Source organism: Diorhabda carinulata, chromosome 7 (genome assembly GCF_026250575.1).
Source record: "Diorhabda carinulata isolate Delta chromosome 7, icDioCari1.1, whole genome shotgun sequence".
Taxonomy (NCBI): Eukaryota; Metazoa; Arthropoda; class Insecta; order Coleoptera; family Chrysomelidae; genus Diorhabda; species Diorhabda carinulata.
The window spans coordinates 1,114,114-1,141,870 of NC_079466.1; the positions used below are offsets into that span (position 1 = coordinate 1,114,114).

Genomic DNA, 27,757 nt, shown 5'->3' on the forward strand with positions numbered 1-27,757 from the left:
TTAACTAGGATTGTTCGAAAACATGATCATTGAAATAGGTAAATATGAAACTCTTGTACTGGCCTAAATCTCTATCACAAAATACGATGGAAATAGATACAAGAGGAGCTTACTCCATTCAAGAACCTAATTTCCATATTTCTATTGCGAGAATTAAGGATATTTCCGCTTTCTCGAATAATATAGGGGATACTGAGGTTGATAGGATAACAAGGATAAACATGTAATCCATTTTAACAGTCTTGTTGTCTTTAACAATATAATGTTTCCAGTAATTTATATTTCCATACCAAATATATATCGAAACAATAATTTTGTGAATGTAAATTATTTGAAAATATGCTTTTAGCTACCTATGTAGTATATGAAATGTTATTGAACATATTTTCAACCACACCAACTAATGAATACACAATTATTTATGATTATATTTTTAACAACCTCTAAGATTTCAAAACAAAAAGTGGTTTTGTTACGCAGAGCCTTGAAACATCTATCATTATTGTTGTTTGTGTCTTCCGTCTCAATTCAAAGTACATGTAAGAATACATGGTAATGAAACAGTGCTAAATGGAGTTTTTTGTAACGTATATAATTAAAGATAAAATGTACGTATCCTGGCAGAAACACTGGGATACTGCCTCAAGATCCTCAAATAACACCTATTTTCAAATATTATCCTACTGTACCCTCACCCCCGAATTTTCAAATACACAACTTCGAAAATTTACTCAGCAAGTATAGAATGAAGATTGGTCATGATGAGATATCCCGCCCATCTTGCCAGGTTAGGTATTATAAAATCATCAGTCTGTACCTGCGATGATAATTATTGTGCTGATTCAAACACATTTTTTTCGGATGCAGCATTCACATTATTAAGACAAATAATTTGTAGAAATTACTTGTACAAAACTACTCCCTACCTCTAAACCTCACACACCTTTTAAACATAGATAACCGACAAACTTTGGATTTGTTAGTAAATTTTATCAAGGATATTAAAATTAATATCTATGTATTGGAAAATTCTGTGGATGATGGAACTGTTTTCAAGCCATTTTCTTTCACACACACACACATATATTTAGGTATGCTCAGAACAAAATAAAGGTTTATAAATTTTGACCAAAACATGATGGTTGTGGATAAAATAGTATGCAAACCTCGGTAGAAACTTTCATTTCTGTCTCGAGATCATAGCTAACCTCGACGTTTCGCGTCTTGGTTAACTATATTTAATCTCTTGACAGTAATGAAATTCTTCCCACCTCTGTATGTAATATACTATTTTTAACATCCGCTATAATAATCACGTTTCTTTCCTCATGTAATTTCTGAATCTGTAAGCGCGAAGAAAATAAAATTGTTTTATCAAAATAGTGAGCTGTGAAGGCTTTCTTTCTCACTTCGATTCGTTTCTCTGATAAACTAACAAATTCGTTCAAAAAAATCCGTTCTGTGTCTAATTGGAAGGAGTGTGGTATTATTAGAAGTGATGGAGAGTGAAGAAAGTTTAAAATACACACCAGAAGATGTTGAATCGGCAACTTAAGTGACTATGAATCTTCAGTATTATGTGGCGTACTAAAAAAGCATAAACAGCTTAACAGAAAGAGTGTTAGTAATTTACTTTGAAACTAAATCCAAAATGTGGAAGTTTTCAACGCTTTGGTCGACTTAATCAAAACTGAAAGGCACCCTAATAGTAAATAACGACGTAGACATCAGTAAATATTCATTGCATATTTGAAAAATAAATCAGTTGGCTTCAGACCCAAAAAATCTAAAACATTTTCCCGTGAAGAAATTAATAATCATCTGTTGCAAGCTCCAGCTTGCAAGACAATCCAGACGATCATTATCTCATGCATAAGTTATGACAGAAAAACAAATTAAAGTAAGGTTAGATATTATTTGTAACATCTTTCAGGTTGCTTTAATATTCGGAATCACAGGAGCTCTGCAGAGGGAGGAATTATCTAAAATGAAGTGTAACTGATATCTGGCAATAGATTAAACTTGGTTTAAAGTTGGTTTATCGCAACATATCCAATAAACTACACTGGGCATACATTTAGACGCTCTTCGGCAACTCTATTTGTGGATTCTGGTGGTGATATAATTCAACTAAAGAAGCACGGTGGGTGGAAATCCAACACAGTTGCGGAGGGTTACGTAGACGATTCAATAAAAATTAGAATGGATTTCGCAGTGAAAAATTTTAGCACAAACAACTAGTTCGACTTCAAGCAACATAGTGAATGTTCACGATTCTATCAACAATCCAATAAGTACTGATACAACTATAAACGATGTTATTTCTTTGAACTCGTTAAATTTTGCCAATTAAAGTACCTGTAGTAATGTAACTTCACTTCAAATTAATAATGATCACAGTACTTTTAATATTACTATTACAAAATAAGAATTGATAAAAGTTTACAGACGTAGAAGAAATTTTGTATGAAACTCGTACTTTTTTGACTAGTAGGAATTGCCGTCCTACTTGAGAAATAAAGTATTACTTCAATCACTTGTTGTGTAAATAACTATTTTCTTCACAGATTAAAAATTATGAAGTTAAGGAATCACGAAATGTAAAAAAAACACATCTACATTCAATAATGAAAATTAATAAATTTTTGCAACGAATTGAATACACAGAAAAGAGAATTCTTAGAAAGGGTTCACATATATAAAAACGATAAAAAAGACCTGATTAATGTATAAGGATAAAGTGAAATTTATAGTTCTATTTTATAAATTTAAATGCAGCTACGAATTTGTGTGTTGTGAAAACTGAGAAAAAATTATTTTTGGTTCTTAAAATAGATTTTTATTTTGTTGTTCATAATGCAGGTGATCCATTGATTAATATACTATAAACGCAAATTGTCAGTGTCAAATCATATTTTGATAAAGACAGAGTAGTCAAAACGTCAATATTTTAAGCGAAATCTTAATTGATAGAAACCTGATCAAGCTAATTTATCAACAAAAAACAGGTCTAAAAAGTGATAAAAAGGATAAAAGCCCCTCATTCAAATGAGGCAATAACACTAAAAGATAAACAGCAATTCTTACAGGTAATTTGAGTCTGCTGGTTTTACTCGCGTTGCAGTTCTGGTTCTATCCTAGTTTTATTTGCATTTCCTGCTTCCCTAATACCTTCCTCCCTCTGTGCTCTGGTATATTAGTGGTATGGGTGAAACAAATGTTATTTTTCGCCTTTTTTTAGTCACAGCAAAATTCATTTACCATATTTTAGTTTTTAATATTTTTATTTAAATAAAACCTTTAGAGTTTTGTCAACAGATATTATTTGTAAGCAAATTTTTCATTATAATTATTTTATGATATCAATACTTATTTAGACGTAAGATTGAAAGTTGACTACATAGTTTGGAAAATAAATCAGGTTCGAAATATAGAGTAATAACCTATTTTCCTTAATTGGAGTCCCTACCTTATAATACACGTCTCGGTAAATTTTGTTAAATTTTCAAAAGAGAGAAGCTTACAATTTAGAGCACAAAACTCTCTCTAAAACTTATCGTTGCAACTTTATTATCAAAGAAACCACTTTCTCAATGCTTTTTCTCGATGCCTCAAAAATTAGCATTTTAGTAATGATTCTAAAGTAGTTCTGTGATAAATGCAGTCGAATTTAGACAGCGCATATTTTTGAATTATTCAATTCAATTATAAAGTCGAGTTGCATGAGAAATGATAGCTCTAGTTGCGCTATTCTGTAATTGCAGGAATGGTGGCTTATTAATTTCAGTTTGTATGCAATTTGTTTGTTAGATTTGAAATTATAAGGAAGTCGAGATGTCTCTATTTGATACACGAAGCTACAATTTTGGTATTCATTTAAATGTAAATATGCAGAATGCATAGTATTTGGTATTAATGTATTAGATTGAATATTTTCAGCACGGAATCATTCGAATAATAATTGACATCAGTGAACATGTTTATGTAGGAATATAAGTGAGTCTCTCAGTTTGTTAGAAGTATTTCACTTTCACTCGAAACCATTTGCATTTCACTGGTTTAAGTACTCGTTTTTGAGAATAGTTTAGTTTGTGATTTTGTATTTTGCTCTTGCTCTTGCTCTTGCTCTTGCTGTAATAAATAATTGATATTCGATAAGCGTGATGGCTTTTTGGTGACTATTTGAGTAAAGCCTTCGTAGATTCCACCTGACTAGTGGTTCGCAGTTGGAAGAGAGGATGGCATTGGTTATCGTTCGCTAGGAAATGTTTAACTACATGAACCAAATAGCGATATTCTTTGACATTATCCTCAGTTCGGGTCTCAAGCCCAAACGAGAGTTGTTGAACCACTTTGATGAGATGTAATAGCGTCCAAACTAGTCAATAGTTACAAACCTCCCCTTGCAATAGCGAGCCACTTCAGAGAAGATGTAATTGAATAATTGTCGAGGCATTAAGTAGCAAAGTAGTTTGTTTTCTCCTTCGGAGGACGGCAGAATACATTTTCGAAATATTTAATTTCGAAATAATTTCATAGATGAATAGTAGGAATCATTTATTGTGATATATTTTACAGACCTCATTCACCATCGGAATCTATATTATCGGCGACTACGTTATATTTCTACTCGACCCGTGGTTCTCAGTTGGACGTGAGGATGGCGCCGTTTTGCGTAAGCTGGGGAATGTTCAACATGAACCAAATAGCGACGCTCTTTGACGTTTTCTTCAGTTCGGGTTTCAAACCTGAACGAGAATTGTTGAACCACTTTAATGAGACGTAATAACGTAGAAACTAGTCAGTGGTTACAAACCTCTCTTTGCAATTGCGAGCCACTGGGGATATTAATATCGACAAAAAGGTCGATTGACATTACGCTTTTCAGATGAGATATAATTAAATATACTGGGCAAGGCATTAACCAGGAAAGTAGTTGTTTTCTCCTTTGAGTTAGTAGTTAGAAGCAGAGTTATTCTTCTGTTCACTTATTACAATGATTACTTCAGTCCCTGTTAGCTTTTTGAGGAGTATGTTGGATGAAGAAGACTTCATTTTTGTATATACTTCGCCATTTTTTGACCAAGATTTTTAAAAAAAATTCTAATGTTATCATTTTTTACTCCGTTATTGTTTATATATTCTTCCTTCTCAATATACTCCATCTTATTTGTACCACGTTTTATTTTTTTATCACATTTTTCGATTTCTTAATAAGGGTATGAATTTTGTTTCTATAACTTTTATATTGAGTTTAAGATGTGGAACATTATATTTTACGACAAAACATGCAGTTTCAAATGAGCTCATTAATTTTAATAAAAAATATGCTTGCAATTTTGCCCACATACACATGTCTTGAGATTTTAGGAAATTTATCAATGTTAATTTTGTTTTGAGCCTGTTGTTTAATTTTTTTTTGTAGAAAACCATAATAGTACAAAAGGGTAATGGTAATAGTTCATATAATGGAATTGATTCAAATTTTTTCCAGTTTAATTTCTGTTTTCGATATGTTATTTACTATTTTAGTTACTATAACCACCATTAAAATTGAGCAATCAAAAACTCATATGAATACGTGAAATACATATAAATAACATACGTCTAAACGCTAGCGAAAAAGATTAATGCTTATAAAATGAGATAATCATTATAACACTTTCTCTTATTTGTATATTTATCAAGTTACCATAGATAATTTTGTGCCATCAAGAAGTGTGAAACGGCATCGTCATTTTTCAAAACATTTTTCAAATTTTGATTGAAAAAACACTGGAATTACAGAAATTGCGTGGAATAAAACTCAAAAATTACTTCCCGAAAAGTCTACCATAAATTTAAATTTAAACATTTACATAAGTAAATTCATGAAACGACAATCAAAGGGCCATAAATCGAGTTTCCTAGATGTTTACAAGAAAGTAGTAAATAATAAACGTTTTTTTTTTTACATATCGCAGGAATAAATAAACCGAAAAACCTGTTGGTATTAACTAGATTGGGAATATTTCATCCATTATAGCCTAATATTTGAATTTGCCCAACTTCAAGGACTACACAGGTCACTGTTTTAGGCGATCGTCTGATCTTCTACTCGCCGATTCGGGAGTAGATATATTGGCAATTAAACGACACGGCGAGTGATAATCTTCTACCCTCGTAGATGGCTACATAGAAAATTCTTCCAACAATAAAAAAGAGACGGACAAAAAAAGTGTTAATGTCGACACTTGTCTATTTTTCTCGATACTTTGACGCCCCCATCCTCAAAAATAGAAACTATAACGTCACTTCTTTTACTGTAAATAATAATTTAAAATCAGTTTTTATGTTAGATTGTTAGATTATGTTACTCAATTTGTGAAATTTTGTCACGGATATGTTTTTTATTTTTCACTTTTCCGTACAACTATTGGATTTACATAATTTTTTAGAATCAGTTTAATATAGCTTTTTAGCTATTGTGTAAAATTTTCTATTTGTGGGTTGCTGGAGTTAAGCCGATGATATGTAATATATAATCAAGAAAAAGAATTTTTTAGTGTGATCGCAGATGAAATATTGTATGATATTCATGCGTGAAGTACTCGAGGCAATCGCTACGCTTTTCCCTTCCATTTTCCCAATTCGTACGCAAAAGTATCACTTCACGCACTTGTATCATGAATAACTATTGTCGATTTATTCTTATACTAGATAAACCTTTTGAAATTCATTATCTAATATATTAGATTCTCATGTCGCGGTTTGTAGTTGCATCGGATTTGCCAGGCATACCACCATACCATTGGATCTTCGATCTTCTTCGTAACTTGAACTACCCACGGCTGGGTTTAATTCCCAATTAAATTGGCATTTGATATGACGATCCATAAGGCCCAAGGCCAAATATTGTCTGTATGTGGCTTAGATTTGGAAACATCATGCTTTTCTCACGGACAACTATATGTGGCATGTTCTCGCGTGGGAAAACTATCCAGTTTGGTTCTGTTGGCTGAAGACGGACTAAACAAGAATATTGTGCATTCTATTACGGTGAGAGATTAATATTTATTTTTTTTTAATTTTCATTGTCTACCACGCTTTCGATTTCAAGTACATCCCTACATACTTATATAGTAAGTTAGTTATTTGTATTGTACTAGAAAAATATTTCGTAGATATAATTTATATGGCAGAACAACGTTTGTCAGATCAGCTAGTATTTATATAGTTATTTGTATATAGAATTTTATTTTTTCAATAGATCAATCACCGTTTACATATATATCGCTATATTTTAGAATAATAAAAAGTTTAGTCATAATAGGCATTTAAGTCAGTTACCAAAAGTCTATAGAAAGATACAAAAAGTAATGATATCGTTTTGCTTAATACCGCCTTACATAATATGGGATAATTAATATTCCTAGAATAGCTCCTTTGGTACACACAATTATAGCTTGAGTGTATTTCGTATGAAATCCCCTTAACGATATAAATAGATATGCTTGAAGCGAGAATACATCAAACGAAATGTATGTATTACTAATTCGGTAAGGAGCGGAGAATTGATATAATTTGAATAGTGTTTATTTATTTTATAGCTAGTATATTCAACACGAGTTGTAGAAACAAAATAAACCATATGCTTCTCATTTGTTTGTAAATAGAGAATCCCGAGTTTCTTCTCAATAACAACTTGATTTTCTGCCAGAGGGTAAGTTTCTTCTTATGTTGAACCGATTTTTTCTTCTCCAATTTGATTGCAGCCAAAGCTTGGCTAGGTAAGCATTGATTGGTTTTTTTATCTTTAAGGTATCCCCATCTGCAGATACATCTATAAACAATTATTATATAATTAAATATTAAAATCATATACAATCACCTATTCAGTAATTGTGGGAAAAATAATTTTAGTAAATCGTATATTTAACCACAGATAATAACAGTTTTATTCACTTCGGTTAGAAGTCGAATAAAACGTATAAATTATAGAGAACGGAACCTCGCAAAGTCTCAAACTCTAGAATCTACTCCGTGAAATTTAGAGAAGACTTAAACATCGTTCTTAAGAAGGTGAAGTGATTCTCATTATTGATTGGTAACGATGGTCTTGTTCCTCTATGTGATATAAAGAACGATCCTACTTAACTTGATCTCGTTAAGGGTCAGATATATACCACACAGTTATTTTATAATCTCTAATCACTAGATGGTGCCATATAGAGATTGTTCGATTGTTTTGTTTTGTTTCTTACTGTTTCGTTCCTCGTACATTGCATTTTATGAATATAAGAGTTTCACTATCTTTCGTTAATCGTGAAACAAAACCATTTTAGTAAAAACTTAAGTATCGGTTCTCATTTTCCATAATTTTCACAGTCGTTAGTCCTTTTCTCTCTCTCTTACCTGAAACTTCCTGGTAAATTGAGGCAACTCTCCGAATCCCGATGACAGTTATGAGTTTTCGATGCGCATTCATCCACGTCTATACAAATTCCGTAGCGAGAATTCCATTCGTAACCTTCTTGAGGACATTTACAGCTCACGTTCCATCTGTTCAGGATAATATCGCTGAAAATTACCTCAGAATTACACTTGATTAAGTCGCTAATGAGTCAATAAGAATCAAGGAAAAGGCGAAAAATATTTCAATGTCTTCCTATTGATGATAGAAAATTGAGTTCATGAAAGTTTATTAAACTTACTTGAAGTTTATATTTTCGGTCATATTCATTTCACATACTCTTTTTCTGGGTTTATTAAGACGAAAACAAGGATTTTCAGGAGAGTCCCAACAATCATTTAACCTCTCAAGGTGTTTAAATGGGCAACAGGGATCAGGGCAAAAGCTGTATAGAGCACAACTAAAAATTATTATAAACTCAATTTTGTAATCGCAAATTAAATTGAGTGGAGTGAGTCTAAATACTGATAATTCCAATTTTTTAGACTTTTTATGAGTTTTTACTTCAATAGCATATTGGTTAAAATTTATGTTTTAATTTTTATATTTTGATAGAGAATGAAAGTGGACCATCTGGGCTTATTTGACAGTAGTTGCTTTAATTTCAGAAGAAACTGATTGTAATAAATTCAACTGTTTCTTGACTGAATGGGATAGTAGAAGTCGATCGAATCATTACACTCGATCGAGAGCAGCTTACATCTCTGACCAGAAAATTTCGATCCAAAAACATTATATTGCCACCTTTACATGTAAAGTCGGAATTAATATGAAACTTTGTTAATGCCATGAACAAAATGGTCCTGGTTTTCAATGAGTTTCCTTTTCTTTATGGTTTTCGGAACGTTTTTCTTTTTTAGGATGTCTACTACGTTGCTTAGCATTACCCTGTCGAATGCTTTGGTGAGATATATTGAGCACATATACGCAGGCTTGTCGTATTCTATAGCTTTTTCAACTACTTGTCTGATTGGGACGATGGCATCTATGGTTGATCGATTTCTCCTGAATCCTTGTTGTTTTTCCGATGTTATTACGTGTCCATTCAATGTTGTTTCAATGATTTTTGTAAAAAGCTTCATGGTTGTGTTTAGAAGGGTTATACCTCTATAGTTCTCTGGAGATTTCCTGTCCCCTGTCTTGAATATAGAAATGGTTATGCTCTTTTTCCATTCGTTAGGAACTTCTCTGCTTGATAGTATTCTGTTGAAAAGCTTTGTAAATTCTACCTTGAGTTGTTGTCCTCCGTATTTAAATAACTCATTTGGTATGCTATCTAATCCAGGTGCTTTCCTGTTTTTGACCTTTTTTTCGTGTTCTTTCTCTACTTCTTCTAATATCTCGAGGGATTCATTGTTTTCTTCATCTTCTTCTTCATTGTTTTCTTTGTTTCCCTCCTCTTCGGGAGCATCTGCGTACAGTTGCCCGAAATAGGTTTTCCAGTGGGACTCGTCAATCTGTTGTGTTGGTGTGTATTCTACTATTTCATGTCTTCTCCTTCTTAGCATTCCCCACATCTTTTTTGTGCTCCGTATAGGTCATGTTCCATTTCGGAGGTAAAGTTTTCCTGAAAGCTTCGTTTTATGTTTCTGATTTCCGTGTTAACTTTGTTGCTTTTTTGAATGTAGTGATTCTTTTATTCGAGTGTTTTGTTGCTCCTATATCTTAAATATGCCTCCGGTTTTTCCTTGGCCAAAGCTTTCAATTCCGGCGTATACTGTATAATAGCTGCGTCGGTAATATTCGTTTTTATCTTTTTCCAGCACGTTGTTTGCTTCGATTTCTTGGGTTAGGCGAGTTTGGCTTTTGTTGTTGGGTCCCTAATGGATTCTCTGTTGAGCTTATTTTCAAAAGTGTTTTCTGGTTTCTTCTTCTTCTGTACGTTTAGCCGTAGTTTACAAACAACTAGGAAACGGTCAGATCCTATATTCGCTGAAACCAGGCTTTTTGTGTCTAGTATTTGGGTTGGGTGTATGGCTCTGTTCGATATTATGTAGTCTATCGTTGAATTTTGTCCCCTAGAGTTCTGTCATGTGATTTTGTGTTGGGGTTTGTGTTTAAAGAATGTATAGTGCTTCTCCGTTCTCAATAATGTGTTCCTCATTGAAGTGGTGCTTTATTCCGGGTAATATATTGCTCCCGTTCAGGTCACGCATTATGAGTAGTTTTCCATTTACCGGTATGTTTCTCAGCTCGTTTTCAATATTTTCGTAGAATGTGTCTTCTTTGCTCTTGCTAATGATCGGGGCATATACACTTATAAGGTTAAGATTTTCTGTTCCTATATTCAGTGATACTTTGAGGATTCTTTCGTCTACGTAGTGTATGTCTTTTATGAGATGTTCGTATTTTTCGGTTATGATTATTCCCACTCCTGCTGTTGATGCTCGTTTATGCTTAGCGACACCGCTGTATATTAGTACGTAGTTGGGTATTTTTATGCTTCCTTCTCCTTTGAGCTTGGTTTCTGACAGCGCACATATATCTATGTTATGTTATTCCATTTCTAAAAGTATTTCACAATTTTTGGTATTCCATGACATTATGTTCCAACAAGCAGTTCGTATTATATTTTTTCCTCCATTTTTGTTTCCCGTTTAATTTGTTTTCCGTATTCATATTCCAATTTATAGTCGAGTTTGTCAACGTTTGGACCGTTCTTTTCCGAGGCTGATCGTAGATCTGTGAGCAGATAAATTCTTTTTACGTCCGGCAGGTTGCTGGCCTCACCTGACAACCCTCCTCCTTCACCCGGGCTTGGGACCGACGTTTCGACTACTTTATCAAAATATGATTTAATACTGACAATTTGCGTATTTATATAACATTCAATACCCACGAATATCAAAATAAAAATGAAATCAAAATAGAAATCTGTTTTAAAAAGAAGAATTATTTTTTGTGTTGATGTTTACTTTTTGTTTTGTTTTTCAATTGTTTATGGTATCTGTTCATCCTTTCCTTGAATATGTTGCTCATCATTTTTTCCAAGTAATTATTTTCTTTCAATGCAGCTTTTGCTTTTTGATAAAGTTAGAAGAGCTGACTGAAAAGTGCGCGATCTAAACTTGAAAATGTGCATGCGTAGGTTATCTGCTCGGTAAGTGCTGCGTTTACTCAAAACAATGGATTTGAATGACGAATTGGAAAAAGAGTCGAGAGTCCTCTGAAAAAAGCGAAGGCGGTTCCAACGGCTTGAAAAGTGATGGCGTGACGACGCACCTTTTCGCAGTTGCTAAAATTTATGAATCACACTCCGAATTGATTGACCATTCTCTTTATTGCCGTGATCTGGTCCCCAGCGAATTTTTCTTATTTCTTAACATTGAAGTTTCAATTGCAGGAGGGGTTTTCAATAAATGAGGACGTTATAGTATACGTAAACGACTATTTTGATGATAAAGAGTACATCTATTATTTCATAAGGTTAAAAATGTTGGAAAATTGTTAGACAAAATGTAAGAAAAATACCCTTGAAAAAAATCTTGTTCCTTTGTCGATTTCTTGTTCTTTTCTGAGACAATCCTCGTATATCTGTGGTCATGGACTCTCTCAATCTGTCTAATTTTATCGTCAGTTGTGTTTCAAAATGTGATATTAATATGGTATTATTTTATATTATTAAAAATAACGGACATACAATACAATTAACAGTTTTTGATTAGAGGAGAATCATCTCAGAGATATTGAAAGTTTTCTTTCTTCATTTCCTATTTTTTTCTTGTCAAAATTCGAACAATATTTTCGATGTAACAAATGAAAAAAAAATTCTTTTTAATCGTGGGATATAAAGCGATTTCATAACACTCAAAAAGTAGTGGCAATATTCAATATCGATTGTATGGAAACATTCCACTGCTTCGTATGATTCATTAACATAAACAGACATTTGATTCCATAAAAGTCACTATCTATATCATTTTTAACAGTTTTAGACAAATTTTTCATACCTTATATGTGAATATATTTAGTGGGAAGTATGAATGTTTATTACAGAAGTACTGTTATTTTTCTAGGGACAATATAATTACCTGAAAGGTCTCCAATCTTCGACTCTCTCATCGTCATTTCTTGGCCCGTAATCGTAATTCAAACAGTACGCGAAATTGTCGCATTTTTCAAAAAATTTTTTTAGCTCGGGAGTTTTCAAAAAAGTATACCAACACATATAATAGCTAGCAGTTACCCTCCATTGGAATCTTTCCAGTGGGCCTCAAAAATGATGAACATTAGTTAACAAAAGCTTTATCGATTAATTAAATTGATTGACAATTGATATATTTCACTCAAACAAACAAATAGTCTTCCTCACTATAAATAATTGATGTTATTTTTGAAAAATCGATCAAAGTTCGCACATAGTTTGTTAAATGTATTACCTTCAAATGGATCTGCCATAGTTTCATCTATTTCCCTATTTTTCAAACACTCGGCATCTACTATTTCTATCTGCTTCTGATTTTTCTTCCAGCTCCAGCGTTGTTCTATCATCATAACTGAAGTATCGTCTGCACGTCTAAGGGAAGTATAACGTATTTTTTTGGCCAAATAGTCAACACATTCTCTGAATGAAGGTTCGCAATACATATGTACTTCCCAATGAAGTGAACGGAGAGGAGGTTTTGGAAAACTTCTGTGATAAATCCTTAAAATGGAAATTATCAAGCAATCAACATAAGTTTATGATCAAATGTGATAAAATTTTTGTCTTGTTCTTATTGTAGTGAAAATAAGAGATTTTGTGAATTTCCTTATTAATCCTCTTGTGGCGCTACCTGTTTATAATACGAGAGTGTTAGGTGTCTTAATTAATTTTAATACATATCTGATAATTTCAGTTACTCAAGATACTGTAAGCGTGTTTTTCCCTTATTTCCTTTTCTTCTGCTATAGTTTCATCGGTATAGGTTAGGACAAGTCTTACAAATACTTGTCCCAATTGTCCTGCACACATATTTATTTATTACTCTTATCTAGTTGGTCTAAAATTTTCGTAATATCTCAATTGATTTTTCCAAATTTTCAGAAATTTGAATCTATGTTAATATATTTCTGTAATTGCAATTTTCTACAGATACAAAGAATAAAATTGAGTAGCAATCCTGTATTGACTTCAACTACTCATTTGTTTTTATTTAACTTAAGTATAAACTGGAGATATTCGCACATTTCTATCAGAAATTGGTTAATACTTTGATTTACCTTTGAGCATTCGTTGAATCAGTTTCGTATCTTCTGTCATATTCGTTGAATTTGTGAGAACGTAGATAATAAGCAATATCTCTTATATTTTCTCTTAATTGTTCAATGTCGTTCTGCGTAGTGGTTTCAGTAGAAGTACTTCTTGAATAATTGGTATTTTTGTTACTTTCTTCATCATCAGTTTGATACTGTCGTAGAAAAACGACTATAACAACCAACTTAAATAACATTTTTGATGGGTGACAATACATTTTGACACCTGTGATGAGTTTCCTGATTCTGTTACTTCAATTCGCTTATCTCCATCCTTTTTCATCAATGACAATTGAGCTGAGATGAATATCAATCTAATTTACTCTTGCATTTCAAGGTTATTTTCGGTACAATTATAATGTTTTCTGTATACATATACCTGTGATGTCCTATGGGGCAGAGACGCTTACCCTCACGAGACAAACTGCAGGAAAGATGAGAGTGGCGCAACGGGCAATGGAAAGGGCAATATTGGGAATTACGAGAAGGGATAGAATTACAAATGAGAACATAAGAAGAAGAACAAACGTTAAGGACATTATTGAAATTATAGCCCAAAAGAAATGGAAATGGGCAGGCCATGTAGCCCGAATGACGGATAATAGATGGACGAAAAGAATATTGGAGTGGAGGCCAAGAATGGATAAGAGAAGTAGAGGCAGGCCGCCAACAAGATGGAGTGACGATGTAAAGAAAATTGAAGGAAATTGGATACATACAGCTCAAGATAGAGATAGATGGTTTAAACTAGAGGAGGCCTATATCCAGCAGTGGATGGAAGATGGCTGATAGATGATGATACAAAAATATACATACAATATTTTTTCCAGTAATTTTGTTTACAATTTCTAATCAATAAAAGTTATATTTGCCTATTTTCATGAATGGATTTAGTGATTCTTCTATATATTTATGATGGCATTAGACACATCTCTAATCTCTTTTCAAAATAAAATAAATCTCAAGGGAGACGATGCAGACGATATTGAGACGTTTTATTTCTCACCAGACTCCTCAACATTCCATTGAAAAAAAAAAGCCTTGACGTCCATTCTTCTCCTTATACTCAAAATGAATAAAATATTAGATTGTAGTAATGTCACAGAGTTTTAATAAAACTGCTTAGAGTTGGTGGAATAGAGAAAACACTCGTTAATTTTTAACGTCAGAAGTTTGTGAAGAGAACGTAAACAGAAGTTTATATTTTTCCTTTACCTTACATAGAAGTCATTCACAATGTATAGTTTTTGTATTAGTATAACTACATTTACAAGAATGTTTTAACGTGAAAAATTTGTAGAAAAGCCTGGTTACATTTATCGGATTATTTAGCTTGTTATATTTTCAAATAAGAAGTCAACGTTTACCATATAATGCAAACTAAAGAACTCTTTGGTGAAACTGGAGCATACCATGTCGCTTAGGGAGCAAAAAAAACTGGTCTATAATAACTCGTGGAAGAATTCTGTAAATTGCCTTACCATTTCTTCACAACTACACTGCCATAACATGAACGAATTCTCTAACTTTATAACAGTATTTTTTTCAAATTTGGAGGAGCTCCTGAGGCTGAAAATCTCGTTACTTGTAATTTGTTGAAGGAGAATTTCTTAAAAAACATGTTTTGATTCTGAATAGATAATTATACTTTCTATAAAACAGAAGTGTCAAACTCAATTTTGCAGAAGGACATATATTAAATTTTGAATTCGTATTGAATTGTTTAATGATAATTTTATTTCCGCGCTAGTGCATAAAGTATGTTTCTTTATATCTCATTTCTGCATCTTTGATATGGGTGTAGGCAAGAGGATATTCTGCAAAGGAGAAACCACCAGCACTGGTTTCAAATCGACCTAGTTTTCTTCATTATGGCACGTACGAATATCAAACTTGAATAACAACAAAACAAATTTTTTTAACCCTATTTTTCCTCCAATCAAAACCGAATAAACAGTCTACTTGTTTATCTAGAGCATAGGGAATTTCAAGTAATCACTCGTATGTCCATACTCTTCAATATTCACACTTATTGTATTGTGAGTGCTTCAGAAAAAAGTTCACAATTTATGTTATAACTCATATAATTTTGGATCACCTTCACTAGAAGTTTTCTTTGATATTTACAATATTTGCATCCCATCTCTAAAATCATCAGCACGACGTAAACCGTTATAGATTTCCACATCTAGATATTATTCAATATATCTTTTCCCCGAAGTTTAGCATTTCAAAATATCGAATATTTATAAAGTATTGGAAATATTCAATTTTAAGCCGCAAAAATGATTATATAAAAATATGAAAATTAAATGTTAAAAATTAATATCAGACCTAATAGCCAATAGAAAATAGTTGATTGGAAACACAAATTTCCAATTTTAAATAACAACAAAGTAACATTAAGTACCTACTTGAAATTGTTGAAAATTCCAGTTCAACACGACATACTTCATCCTGTAATCTCTTCATTTCCTTCCTGAGAGGCTATTACGAGAACGAAGACACAATTTCCGGCAACACTTCCCGATACACATCTTTCCACATATCGTGTGTCGCATAAGAAATGTGCTGGAAATCTATTGAAAACGGCAGATGTATACCAAGAAATCTTGATTTCAAAATAGAACCGCAAGCAGATTGGTTTAAATAATATAATCTATATATTAAACCCGTATAAAATGTAAAGTTTTCATTGCTACTCCTAAATAATTCACTATCCGCAAAACTATTTTAGTAGATGTTTGACTCAAAAATAATATAACGTCATATAATCTAAAATGATTGGGAATGGAAGTAATTCCAGTGAATGCTTAACATTCTGTTAGAATATTTTATTATCGTGTATAAAAAGTGAGGAGCAGAAATACTTCCAAAATCCTCTATTTGTACGTGACTAGAAATGGACGAATTGCCAGTATACTTTGACTTACATGCGTAATATTTTTACACACTATACTTCTAATTCTTTATTACTATTTTTTTTTTTTTTCAACTTGAATGTGAAATTTTATTAGAATCGCAACAATATTATATCTCTATTCTAGATAGCAACCAAAGTTTCCAAACAAATAAAAATTTAGGTCCCATTGTCAACACAAAATCTGTTGTGATACTAAATTCGATTTGAATGAACAAATTGTGAGCTGGATCAGCAATGTTGTAATTAAAATTCATCACATCAGTAGTTTTTCCTGAACGTTAATTGGAAAATTCTTTTCGAGCACCGAATTTAAAGAGTTTTTATTATGGGTTATAGTTACAATTATATTTATCGTCATGAAGTTTGGAGCTGAATTATTCATAATACTGGCAAATATGACAAAACTCGAACAAACAATTGATTGAAATAACATTCATCAATATTATTATTGCAGACGATTCAGCTTTAATAACCAGAACAAAGAAAGAAATGGAAAGAGTATTCTGTAAACTAGAAGAAGCTACAAAGAATTATAAGATAGAAAAAGTTTGTGAATTCGAATATCTGGAAGCATCTCAGTCAAGTAAAAATTGAGAACGGACTGAAATAAATAGCAGTATAGCCGGAGGAAATAAAGCTGTGGGTTAAGTAAATTAATAAGATCAAAGAAGTTATCTAGTGTAGCCAACATTTTATTCGAGCTATCATACACGAGCATTAACCCGATCTAAGGAAAACCAGAGACATCTTCTTTGAATGTCTGACCAATCATCTAACCATAGCATTTTGTTCGTAAACCTCGCAGGATTGTCCTTAAATATAACTTTCTTTGCATTTAGAAAACGAATCACAAATCTGATGTAATGCATGAACCATCGAAAATATATGAAACTATGTATCATTGTGAAGACAAACAGAAGAATATGAGAAACAAATTAATATTGGATACCTAAAATTTATAATAAGAGAACAAACAAAGAGAAATATGAGAAGAAATGATTCCGAGGCAGTGTAAATGACTGGAAAAAATCAACTAGTACTGTAATGAACAAAAAAATGTCAGAAACAATCAGCAAAAACAAGAACGGTTGAAATATATTTAAAAAAACGGACAAAATAGAAATCCAAAGTCAACTTTCCAGGATGTGATCAAAGAGGAACAGGAAAAATCATAGTATTTGAGTAAAATTGAACGATATAATCCGTAATAGATTTGTTATAACCAAAACTGTAACATTCCGGTCTTGAGACAATTTTATATCTATTTGTGAGAGAATACTATTTTAGTTTCACACGAACCGTTAAGATGTTGATCGAATAAAGTAACTGTAACCTCAACAATATCCTACTTATGCTCCAACATAAAGTTTGTATTAATATTTCATGATTGCCTTCAACCTCTTATTGGTAAAGGCTTAAAAGCAAGAAAGTAAATGTCCCACTGTGCTCATAAAATGGATTTTATTACCGGAATATACCTAAAAGGATTTTAAGAGAATGGGTAAATAAAAAGAATGTGTACAATGCATCTTTTATTTAGACTGCGGAGGGACATGTTTATTTATTTTGTGATTATATTTCCATAGAATTGCAGTAAAACGAAAATTTCCCAGCTTAAACTGATTAAGCTTATTGAAAGAAATAGTTTAAGATATTTAGAAAAATCTTGAAAGATATAATGGACATTTTGACATTAATAATAAGAACAGGAACTTTTCAAAGGAAATATAGAAAAAAATAATAACGGTACGTGATTGAGGATCGATATTTTCTCATTTCTTTCAACGCGCAACATTAAATTGAGGATATTAATTGATTCTTATAAGTTTCATGCATCTATGAATTCATTTATTGCCGTTGACAAACATTATTTATTTTTAAGCCAAAACAAATAATACAAATGAAGAAAGAAAAGCCATTGAACATCATAGTTGAAAATGGAAACCTAATAAATAACGAGTATAGAATAATTGAGGAAGTACTTTGAAGAAATTTAAGGAATTATAGACGAAGGTTAACATATAAAACCAGAGAAGGAACTGGTTTAGATCCCCATGAAAAAATTGGTAGTAGAGGGCGAGAAAACCTATATAAACATTTGAACATAAAGACATTGCAAAATAACATGAGATATTGAAATGGAACCCTGAGAAGTAAAATCATGGACAGATGGAGAAAGTTCTTGAAAAAACTTTCAAAACAGACAGAAGAAGATGAATATATAAAACCAGACAATAAACTAGATTAAAATTCTATGAACGAATTTGTCGAACATAGGTCAAAAGCAATGGAAGGAATTGATCTAGAGAAAGAAGCAGGATTTGACAAATACTGGATATCCCAATAGAGTATGGGGGTCATAAATCCAATCTACAAGACACCGCTGCTTTGTGGACCTGATAAAAATCTTTAATTGGAAAAAAATGTCACTTAGAGACATATCTGGTCTCTTTACTCACTATTGGTTGTCTGTGTATGTGAGTAAAATGTTTATTAGTGTGACTTAGAGACAATAGTCTGTTGTACAGTCATACAAAGAAGAGAACAGAGAACAGATAATTTTTTGGATTGTGCGCATTCTCGTTATCAAAAAATTTCTGTTCTTCTGGCTAACGGACAAACATATGAAGTAATTGAAGAAGAATGGGAAATATAGAATATGGTAAAAATATCAGAATTTTGCTATATGTATGGCACGTTAATTATCGGAAAAAATAACAGAATGTTGAGTTAAAATCTGAAGATAAACAAGAAGGTGCTATAAAAGATTAATATAAAGATAAACAAAAGATCGTGAATCAAAGAGAAAAATAAAGAACAGTAGCGAAGTATAAAAAATATTACTCAGGAAAGTGAGAATATATAGAATGTAGTGAAACTTACAAATATGGACAATAATATATAACTAAAACGAAGATCATATCTGTAAGTAGAAAATGTGTGAGACAAGAGATCGGAAAAAATGTATGATGAATTGAAAGATGAAGGCAAATGAAACTCTAACACCTCTTAGAGTACAGAATATAAGAATTGAGTGAGTACGAGATCATGTTCAATCAGATATGATCGAGGATAAAATTAGTTGATTCATTTTGGATTATTACATTGGACGTGTTCACTCATATTCGTTGAGTTTTCAGTTCCAAGAGTCCATCGTAGGAGGAGTTTTATACTTTGCTCAACAACAAAATACTGACGTTACAAAGAATTACATGCCCATCAAATGAAAAATTCAGTAATTGCTTCCTCATTACACCGTATTTACAGCTCCAAATTGAGAAACAAAATAATGAGGCGTCTCTTTTTGACTACAGCAGCCAGGAATGTAAAAAAGGTCTTTATTATGATGCGACTTCATTAACATAGCTTTGTGCTTTTTCAATTGTTATTCTTTTTGTCTGGAATAATTACAGGACAGGGTCTCGAGATGTGTCTATAATTTAACAATTCTTTACATACCTCTTAATTCTGCATTGTTTTTGACATATATATATATATTCTCAATGAATATGCCTGATGTTCAAAAGCTACGTTTTGAATTTTTGATGAGATATTTTGGTTTAAGACTTGAAATGAAGAAAAGTTCGTTCACTTATAAAACTACATTGAATTTCATGATCAAAAAAACGAGCTTGGTTATTATTTAATACAAATTTATCATATGAAGCTGTTCAGATGATCACGGAACAATATCATCATAACATGAAATTTTGACATTATTGATATTTTCTAGCTGAAATATCCCAATAAATTTGAAAACTTATTCTTGACTACATTTCCAATGAATTTGTGAGTTTTTTCCTCATACTAACATATGAAATTGAGTTGGTTCTCTATAAATATGAATTTTTCAATATGCCATCCATAATAATTCCTTTTCTGACTCAACTATTTTGGGGCCTAAACTATCATCGTCTAGTATTTACGAACCTAGTATAAATTAATGAGGAATGTTCAGTTTTTTCATTGAGTATCCTTTTGAGAGAATATTTTTATTTACATTGTTTGATTCTAAAAAGGTAAATTGTCGGAAATGTGGTAGCTATGTAATTTGAATGCCTTCTCAATTCTCGTACTTCCTGTAAATAAAAAGTCAATTCCCATGGTATTTTGAATTGAAACACAAAATTCGCTTTACAAAAAGAATTTCAAATCTTTTTCAGTTTCTACTTAGAAATTAAAATAAATTCACTGACCAAAAAAAGGTTGTTGATTCTTTATTTTTTTATCTTTATCTTTCCTGTTTTTTGCTTTCGTTTTCAAGTCCTGAATTCCTCTCTCTCAGGTTTTCCATCATCTCTGCTTACTATCTTTTCATTGGTCTTTCTTTATTTCTTGTTCCTCCTTGTTCCAGTCCAGTCCATCATTTTTTTGTCGCTCTAAAATCTGGCATTCTCTTTATGTGACCCAGCCACTATATTCTTTTGGATCTTATTATTTTGCTTGCTAATAGTGATATTAAAACTACAAGTGTGAGAATTATTAATTTGAAGTGAAGAAGAAGTTACATTACTATTGGTACTTAAATTGGAAACGTTTAACAACAAGAACATCGTCTATCCCGTTAGTATTTCCACTGCAGAATCCATTTTGTTTTTTATTGAATCGTCATGTTAATTCAAATAAGTTGCGATAAGCATTTTTGACACCTACAACTTGGGTTTTGCGTTTTCCGTTTCTATACTGCAAAAAGAAATGATCTGAGTAGTTGACATAGATCAGAATCTAGAGAAATTTGAGTTCAAAGTTCGCTATTTTAACGTTTTCACAAATTATATCAGAATTTTGCGATATATGAATATTTATATAGATTTGATTGGTGAAAAAGTAATCTTTCTAATGGTATTATTGTTGTTATAGCTGTAATCGAACGAAAATACGAGTGATTTGGTAAAAATTGTTATAATTCAATGCATATCCACTTACTGAGCGGAAATTAGGAAAACGGTCATTTTGTTTCTGTCATTTATGGAATGTACGCGAAATTTAACCACATTTTTTTAACTGTTTCTTTTTGATTTTGTCTCATTTTTCATCTTACGAACTATATATATTCCACTGTAACAAATAACTATAACAACCGATACTGTTATACAGGGTGATTCATTAAGAATGTCCAATCTCTGAACTGTAGATTCTAGACCTCAAAATATGATGATTCTGCTCAACATGCCTCATGCAAATATTGCTAGTTTACGAGATACAGGGTGTTCAAAGTTTAAATTTTGATTTTCGCAATAATTTCTCTTTGAAAATTGGCAATTTTACGTATTTTGGCATGAGGAATCATAATTTGCACTCTAATTTAACATTGCTAATAGAGGACGCTAGTTACACTTCTTTGTGTTGATTAAATCGAAGTAAACTTTTTTTGGGCTAAACTTACAACTAAAATAATAAAAAAATATTAAAAGCCTAAAGCTTAACTTTAAAATGAAGTGAAGCTTGTAAACAAAAACGCCCTCTCTCGTTTTTTTTTTATTTTTATTTTTTTTTTTTTATTTTGGATTTTTTAGATTTTGTGTTTTTCTTATTTACTCATTTTAATTCATTTTGAGACGGGCGGGTACAGCTGCGGCTGCATTATTCCCTATCGTCGGCCATTTGGCTGGAGAACCGGTTCACCAGGTTGCAGGGAAACCGCAGAAAACCTGCAACATCCTTTATAAGTGTATATATAGCAATGTTCGACGCTTATTGTTGAAAAGATCAAATGAGCGACTATATATTTAGGATAAAATTTTAGCGTTCAATTTAGCAGCTTATATGCATTATAGGATTTTTAAGAATAAATGCATGTGGAATGAAAATCAATAAATTTCAATTTCAGTATGACGGGGTAGCCTCCTTAATTTTGTGTTTATCATTCACAAGTTTCTGTAACACCGATTCTGTTTAGTAATGTTCTAAAGACTGTAATTGTCTATTTCTAAAGAATCTTTCTTCAAAAACAGTTAAAAACCAACTAAAGGATCAACAAAAGTCCGCCGTTCTTGTTCAATGCACGTTGGTACGGTCGTAAATAGATTATATAGGATGGACCCATAAGGTGGTGCCAAAAGCTCCACAATTTGCTTTCTGCGGCAATTTTCTTGGGCTAGTAATAAGTGGATCAGAAGACTAGAAGACTGAAAAGATCTGACAATTTTCTAGTGTTACTTCTACGATATTTTTCCAAATCTTTATTCTTGAGCTGCTTCAGATAGTTGTCTTTTAGTAAAAATTGGAAAAGCAATTACATGTGATCCATGAATTAATATATTATTATTAATAAGAGAAACTTGGAAGTATCGTGACAAAAATGATGCGTCCAATTCTTCCGTAACAGATTTGGTTTTTCTTTATTTACTTTTGTTCTTAAAGATTTACTACGTGCTGTTTCATGCGAGAAATTTATAATATCTCATCAGGCAAATCGATAGGTAATAAAAGAAGTTTGAGTCGAGCAGCATTTTGTTATAGAAATCTTGTTTCTATTCAGCGATTTGCCACCTTTTTGAAAATTCGTAACACAACTGATTAACGCTCCAAAGTTCCAATGATTTTAAACTTTCTTCACCATTCCTTTCAGAAATAAAATGATAGCGGACAACATTCTCTACAAATTACAAAATGTACAGCATAAAATTCATTAAATATTGAACTTAATGCGCTTTAAATTGATTGCAAGATAACAAAAAAGTGGAAATATCCAAATATTTACCAAACAAGGACACTTTATATAAAATCTAACGTTTTCTACTTCTTTATGATGTGTAGGTTTTGTTGATTGAATAATTTTTAGTATAAGCTTCACTAAGTTTCCGGTTATATGTTTTTAAAAACGTAATTTGGTGTTGATTATCAAACTCATATATATTCTCCGTATTCACTATAAGTAAATATGTTATTCTCAAGTCGCAATTGCACCCGATTGAGTACTTCCGTTATTTGTCAATTAGACTTACTTGGATTGAAGTTCCAATGAAAAATAAATTTTGTGTGTATGTATGAAAGTTTGAAGTGTATAATAATTTAAGAGGGAATCTAAAATGGTCTCTTGAGGGACCGTCAAATTATTAGACATAACATCATCTAACTTAACCTGTTGAGATGTATCTGAAAGGTATTTTCATGGTTATACATTTATACAATTAATTATCTCTGGAGACAACTAATTTCAATAACCGTTGTTTACAAACAGATGGTAATTCCTGTTAATCGCTTCTGTAAATAATCATTCGTCCGATATATGTAACTCTATTTAAACACAAACTGTAACATACAAACGTAAAATTTGGAGTATGAGGTTAAAAATGGTATGTATAGCATTCAATTCCTCATTTGAATAAGATAATGGAATTGTTAAATTTAGTAGATGTATAGAGTTTATTTCAGGTTTATGAATATAATTTTGAAAATTTTTAAGGCAAACGTCCATTATTACTTGTTGTTAGTATCAATAATCTGTGCGAGAATTGTCGATGGTTATAATCATTCCCATAGAGGGAAAAGGTACATTGTATATCCTAAAGGAGGAAGCTACAAAGTAAGTTTTGATTCTATCTGATTAAAATCGAATTATCATTTGAAGAAGTTCATAGTTTTCAAGTTCTGAATGATAATTTTAAATTATGTGGGACATGTAGGACATAGTTACTTGCGAATAAACCAAACACGTTAACTTTCGATAATCGAGCTGGAATAAATATTAAATTAAAATTATAATTGTAGACTTTGAGGAATCATCATTTTTAGTTGGTCATCGGCATTGGTACACCACTGAAACTGGGTTTGAAACAATCAATGGCGATCGGTTGGAATCTTCAAATGCAATATTCTGTACCTCAAAACGCAAGCCAAATTCTAACAAGTTATCCACCTGTTTATACTGGAAAAAGATCTGTTGACAGTTTAGAGATTTATACGAAACAGAAAAGCGATAGAGCTCTTTTTTACGGAGCATTCGAAGACATTTTGGATAAGTAAGTTTCTTTAATTCCTCACTTCTTAGATCTGTTTTATATTGTTACGAATTCGTCTCCGACATGAACCGGCCCTGTCTGGTGATAATGGAATTCCAAAATTCGATGCAGTAGCGGTACGTTTGATGTTTGTTTTAATATGTTTTATCATAGCAGGCGATTTGTTTACATTGTTTCTTTTTAACTAATTAAGGTCTCTTCATTCAATTTGTTTGGTTTCTTTAGTTTCTAGAATTTTTGAGAACATCATTTCGAATATTTAGCGTAAATTAGTTTAGTTTATAATGAATAGTCATAGTGAACACAACTAAATAGAAAAGTAGCCGAAGATTTTAAAAAAATTATATAAGTTAGTTGTTGAGTATTAGTGATAAGTTAATTATTACATAAGTTAGTTAAGTGTAGTGTAAAGTGTTTAAATGAAGTGAGTGAAAGACAGTATTTCACTCTGTCGACAATAATAGTGTAAATATATATAAGAAAAAAAAACATTACGTAGGGTATTGTAAACGAATAGTGACATGGCTATGGCTAAATGACTTGGTGACCTGAAAGTGACAGACCTGAAAGCGGAAGTGGAGATTCGCGAGTAAGAAGAGTGAAGAAAGAAAAATGGTAGAAAATTGTTCGGAATGCTTGAATATTTTTGAACATTCTATTGTATTCCTTAAGATTCCTCGAAAATTTCCCGGTATATTTCATATGTATAAACTTAAGCGACAAAATTCATCATTCTGAAGTGATTTAATACAAAACATTAAAATCCGTTCTCAAAAGCTATTATTTGACACCTAAATATATGATAATTATAAACACTTGTTTTTTATTCTTATTTATATTACGCTATTTGTTAAGAACCTGCATTCGCTTCAAAAATATTTTTTTGTCCTTCGACCCTTTCCATTATCGTTACACCTGCATTGGACATCTTGAATTAATTTAATTCGGATCCATCGATCCAACCAATCAATTACACAATGGAAGTAAAAGTTTGTTCAGAGTTCCATCGTAATTGCTTAGATTTACCTATCAAGATTTTCGTGAATTATGTGTGTAGTTTGAGTGTTACTTAACATGATATGATTGATTTACAGTTTACATAGTATATTGTATTTCTAGGCGTAGAAACAATACATTTCGAGACGATAATGTGAATTGTAAATGCTAGCAAGCATTGAAATCGGCAAATTTGTTTATATTACGAGGTTTATATGCTATTTTTTTATATAATATAATCAATATAATCGCCTCATTGTCCAACAAAATTTGTTAGTGGAAGAAGCAAATGGATGCCTCTTGGTTGGTGCAACCAATCATGTGTAGCAGTAGCATTAGAGCAACTTAGAACAACACACATCAATTTGTTGGCCAAATGTGATTGGTTCTATCAAACAACTCTGGTTTCGCATCCAATGATTTGTTCATTGTTAAAGAAGAAGCTGTTTAAACCCATATAATGGAACTGGAACTTCGGTCGTAGTACTTTGAAAAATAGTTGAAACACAAAGCATAGGTGACGGAACTAGTGTTGTATTTAACGAAAATGTTGATCAAATGTTTACTTTTATAGATTTCCAAATTCTTGAAGATGAAATTACTGGTTGTTCTGTTATTAGACTCGTTATTGTTTTGTACAAGCTCTTATAGCTGTAAAAATTTCAAAATATATGATGTAAGCATGTGTAAAAATCTTTATTCTACTTTTTCTTTTCAACAATTATAGTATAATTCAAAAAAATTGTGAGGCAAAACTCATAAACTTTTATTTTCAAAAATTTGCATGGCGAAAGTCTAGTACGATAACATAAGTCAAGACTTGAACTTCAATTAAGTTTTTTTTTTAGAATATATAATTCTGGCGACAAATCTCCATAAATTTGTTTGTTTCTTAGAATTGTTGAAATCGTTTATTTCCAATTCTTCTTAGAATCAAATTGTTGATCTTAAAATAACTTCTATATGCTTCAATATTCTATTTATCCCATTTTTCTTATTTACAGTCATGGATTAAATGGAAAACACTGTTTACTAAGAAGTATCTGTGAAAATGCGATGGATTCTTTAGCGCACGATGCTAATGGTTTATTCGGCCATCTTTTCGACATCATTCTAACGTAAGTATGTTTGGTTCCATAAAAAAAATATTTTAAAGAGAACAAACATCAAGAAAAATATGGAAAAAATATGCAAAAACTATTTATTTTCTTTTATAGACCCAATTATGGAACTGGAGAGCTTAGTTCAGATCTGGATCCTGTTTATCTAGAAGCTCAACAAGCAGGAATATATGGTGTTGATTGTAAAAGTTTGTATACAGACTGTTTCTTAGAAAATGGATTTCTGGGTTTATTCTCAATTTTGGATGACAAACTCTATTAAAATACGAGGAAATGTTGTAATTGTTTATTCCACTCCCGATTAAAAATATGAAAATTACATGAATTAAATAAATTATTATTTAATAATTAATAATTAAATTATTAATAAATTAATAAATTAAATTGTTGGTAGCTCCAAAGGATTCCAAGATTTCTTTGATCAGTTTTAATTTCTTTAAAAATAAAAATACTATATTTGACTGGCTTTTCTATTTCAAAAATAGTAAGAATTAGTTTATTGATGATTCTGAAAGCACAACGACAGATCATTCCTCTTTATCACTACTAATTAGCGAAAACATTGATGTGAGAAAATCTGTATAAAAATCAACTAATATTATGCCTGACTGCGAAGGTTTTGAAATAGTGACAAAATTGATTTAAATGTGAAAATCATAACTAGTGAACTAGAGCAATTAAGAGTTGGAAAACGAATGATAAACATACAGCAAACAGCACAAAACAAAACCAAAGTACAAAGAAAATGCAAGGTCCAAACAAATTAGGTATTCAGTTCAAAGAAAAAGCCGGAGAAAAAAATTCAAAACGAATCACTGAACCATTATCTGTAATTATCTATAATAAAAACACTGACTATGGAAATGTGTATTCAGGCTTCGATATAATATACCAATATTGTTGGAAACAGTTGAAGTTATTGTGATATCCAATCATATGCAAGATATTGCTGAAGATCACGAAAACAACTCAATAACCACATAAACAATGAAATTTTTGAGCCCCCAAATAATCAAGACATCGTCCGCAGGTTTAAACGCACCAAGCATTTGGAACTTGTAGAAAA

The 27,757-nt window shown here is 31.6% G+C and overlaps 2 protein-coding genes across 3 annotated transcripts; one reads left to right on the forward strand and one right to left on the reverse strand.

The window, feature by feature from the left end:
- The first annotated feature begins 6,864 nt into the window (after positions 1-6,864).
- LOC130896535 (uncharacterized) lies at positions 6,865-26,957 on the forward strand. Its single transcript, XM_057804717.1, has 5 exons — positions 6,865-7,038; positions 24,019-24,138; positions 24,348-24,574; positions 26,575-26,688; positions 26,788-26,957. The coding sequence occupies exons 1-5, from the start codon at positions 6,865-6,867 to the stop codon at positions 26,951-26,953; spliced, it is 801 nt and encodes a 266-aa protein (XP_057660700.1). The 3' UTR covers positions 26,954-26,957.
- LOC130896294 (uncharacterized) lies at positions 7,572-13,910 on the reverse strand. Of its 2 annotated transcripts, XM_057804289.1 has the most exons (6): positions 13,655-13,910; positions 12,832-13,097; positions 12,484-12,664; positions 8,694-8,852; positions 8,395-8,559; positions 7,572-7,822 (listed from the first exon to the last, which is right to left on the reverse strand). In XM_057804289.1, the coding sequence occupies exons 1-6, from the start codon at positions 13,903-13,905 to the stop codon at positions 7,579-7,581; spliced, it is 1,266 nt and encodes a 421-aa protein (XP_057660272.1). In that variant the 5' UTR covers positions 13,906-13,910; the 3' UTR covers positions 7,572-7,578. The 2 variants fall into 2 exon arrangements, with proteins under 2 accessions (XP_057660272.1, XP_057660273.1); XM_057804290.1 differs by lacking the exon at positions 8,694-8,852.
- Positions 26,958-27,757: the final 800 nt, after the last annotated feature.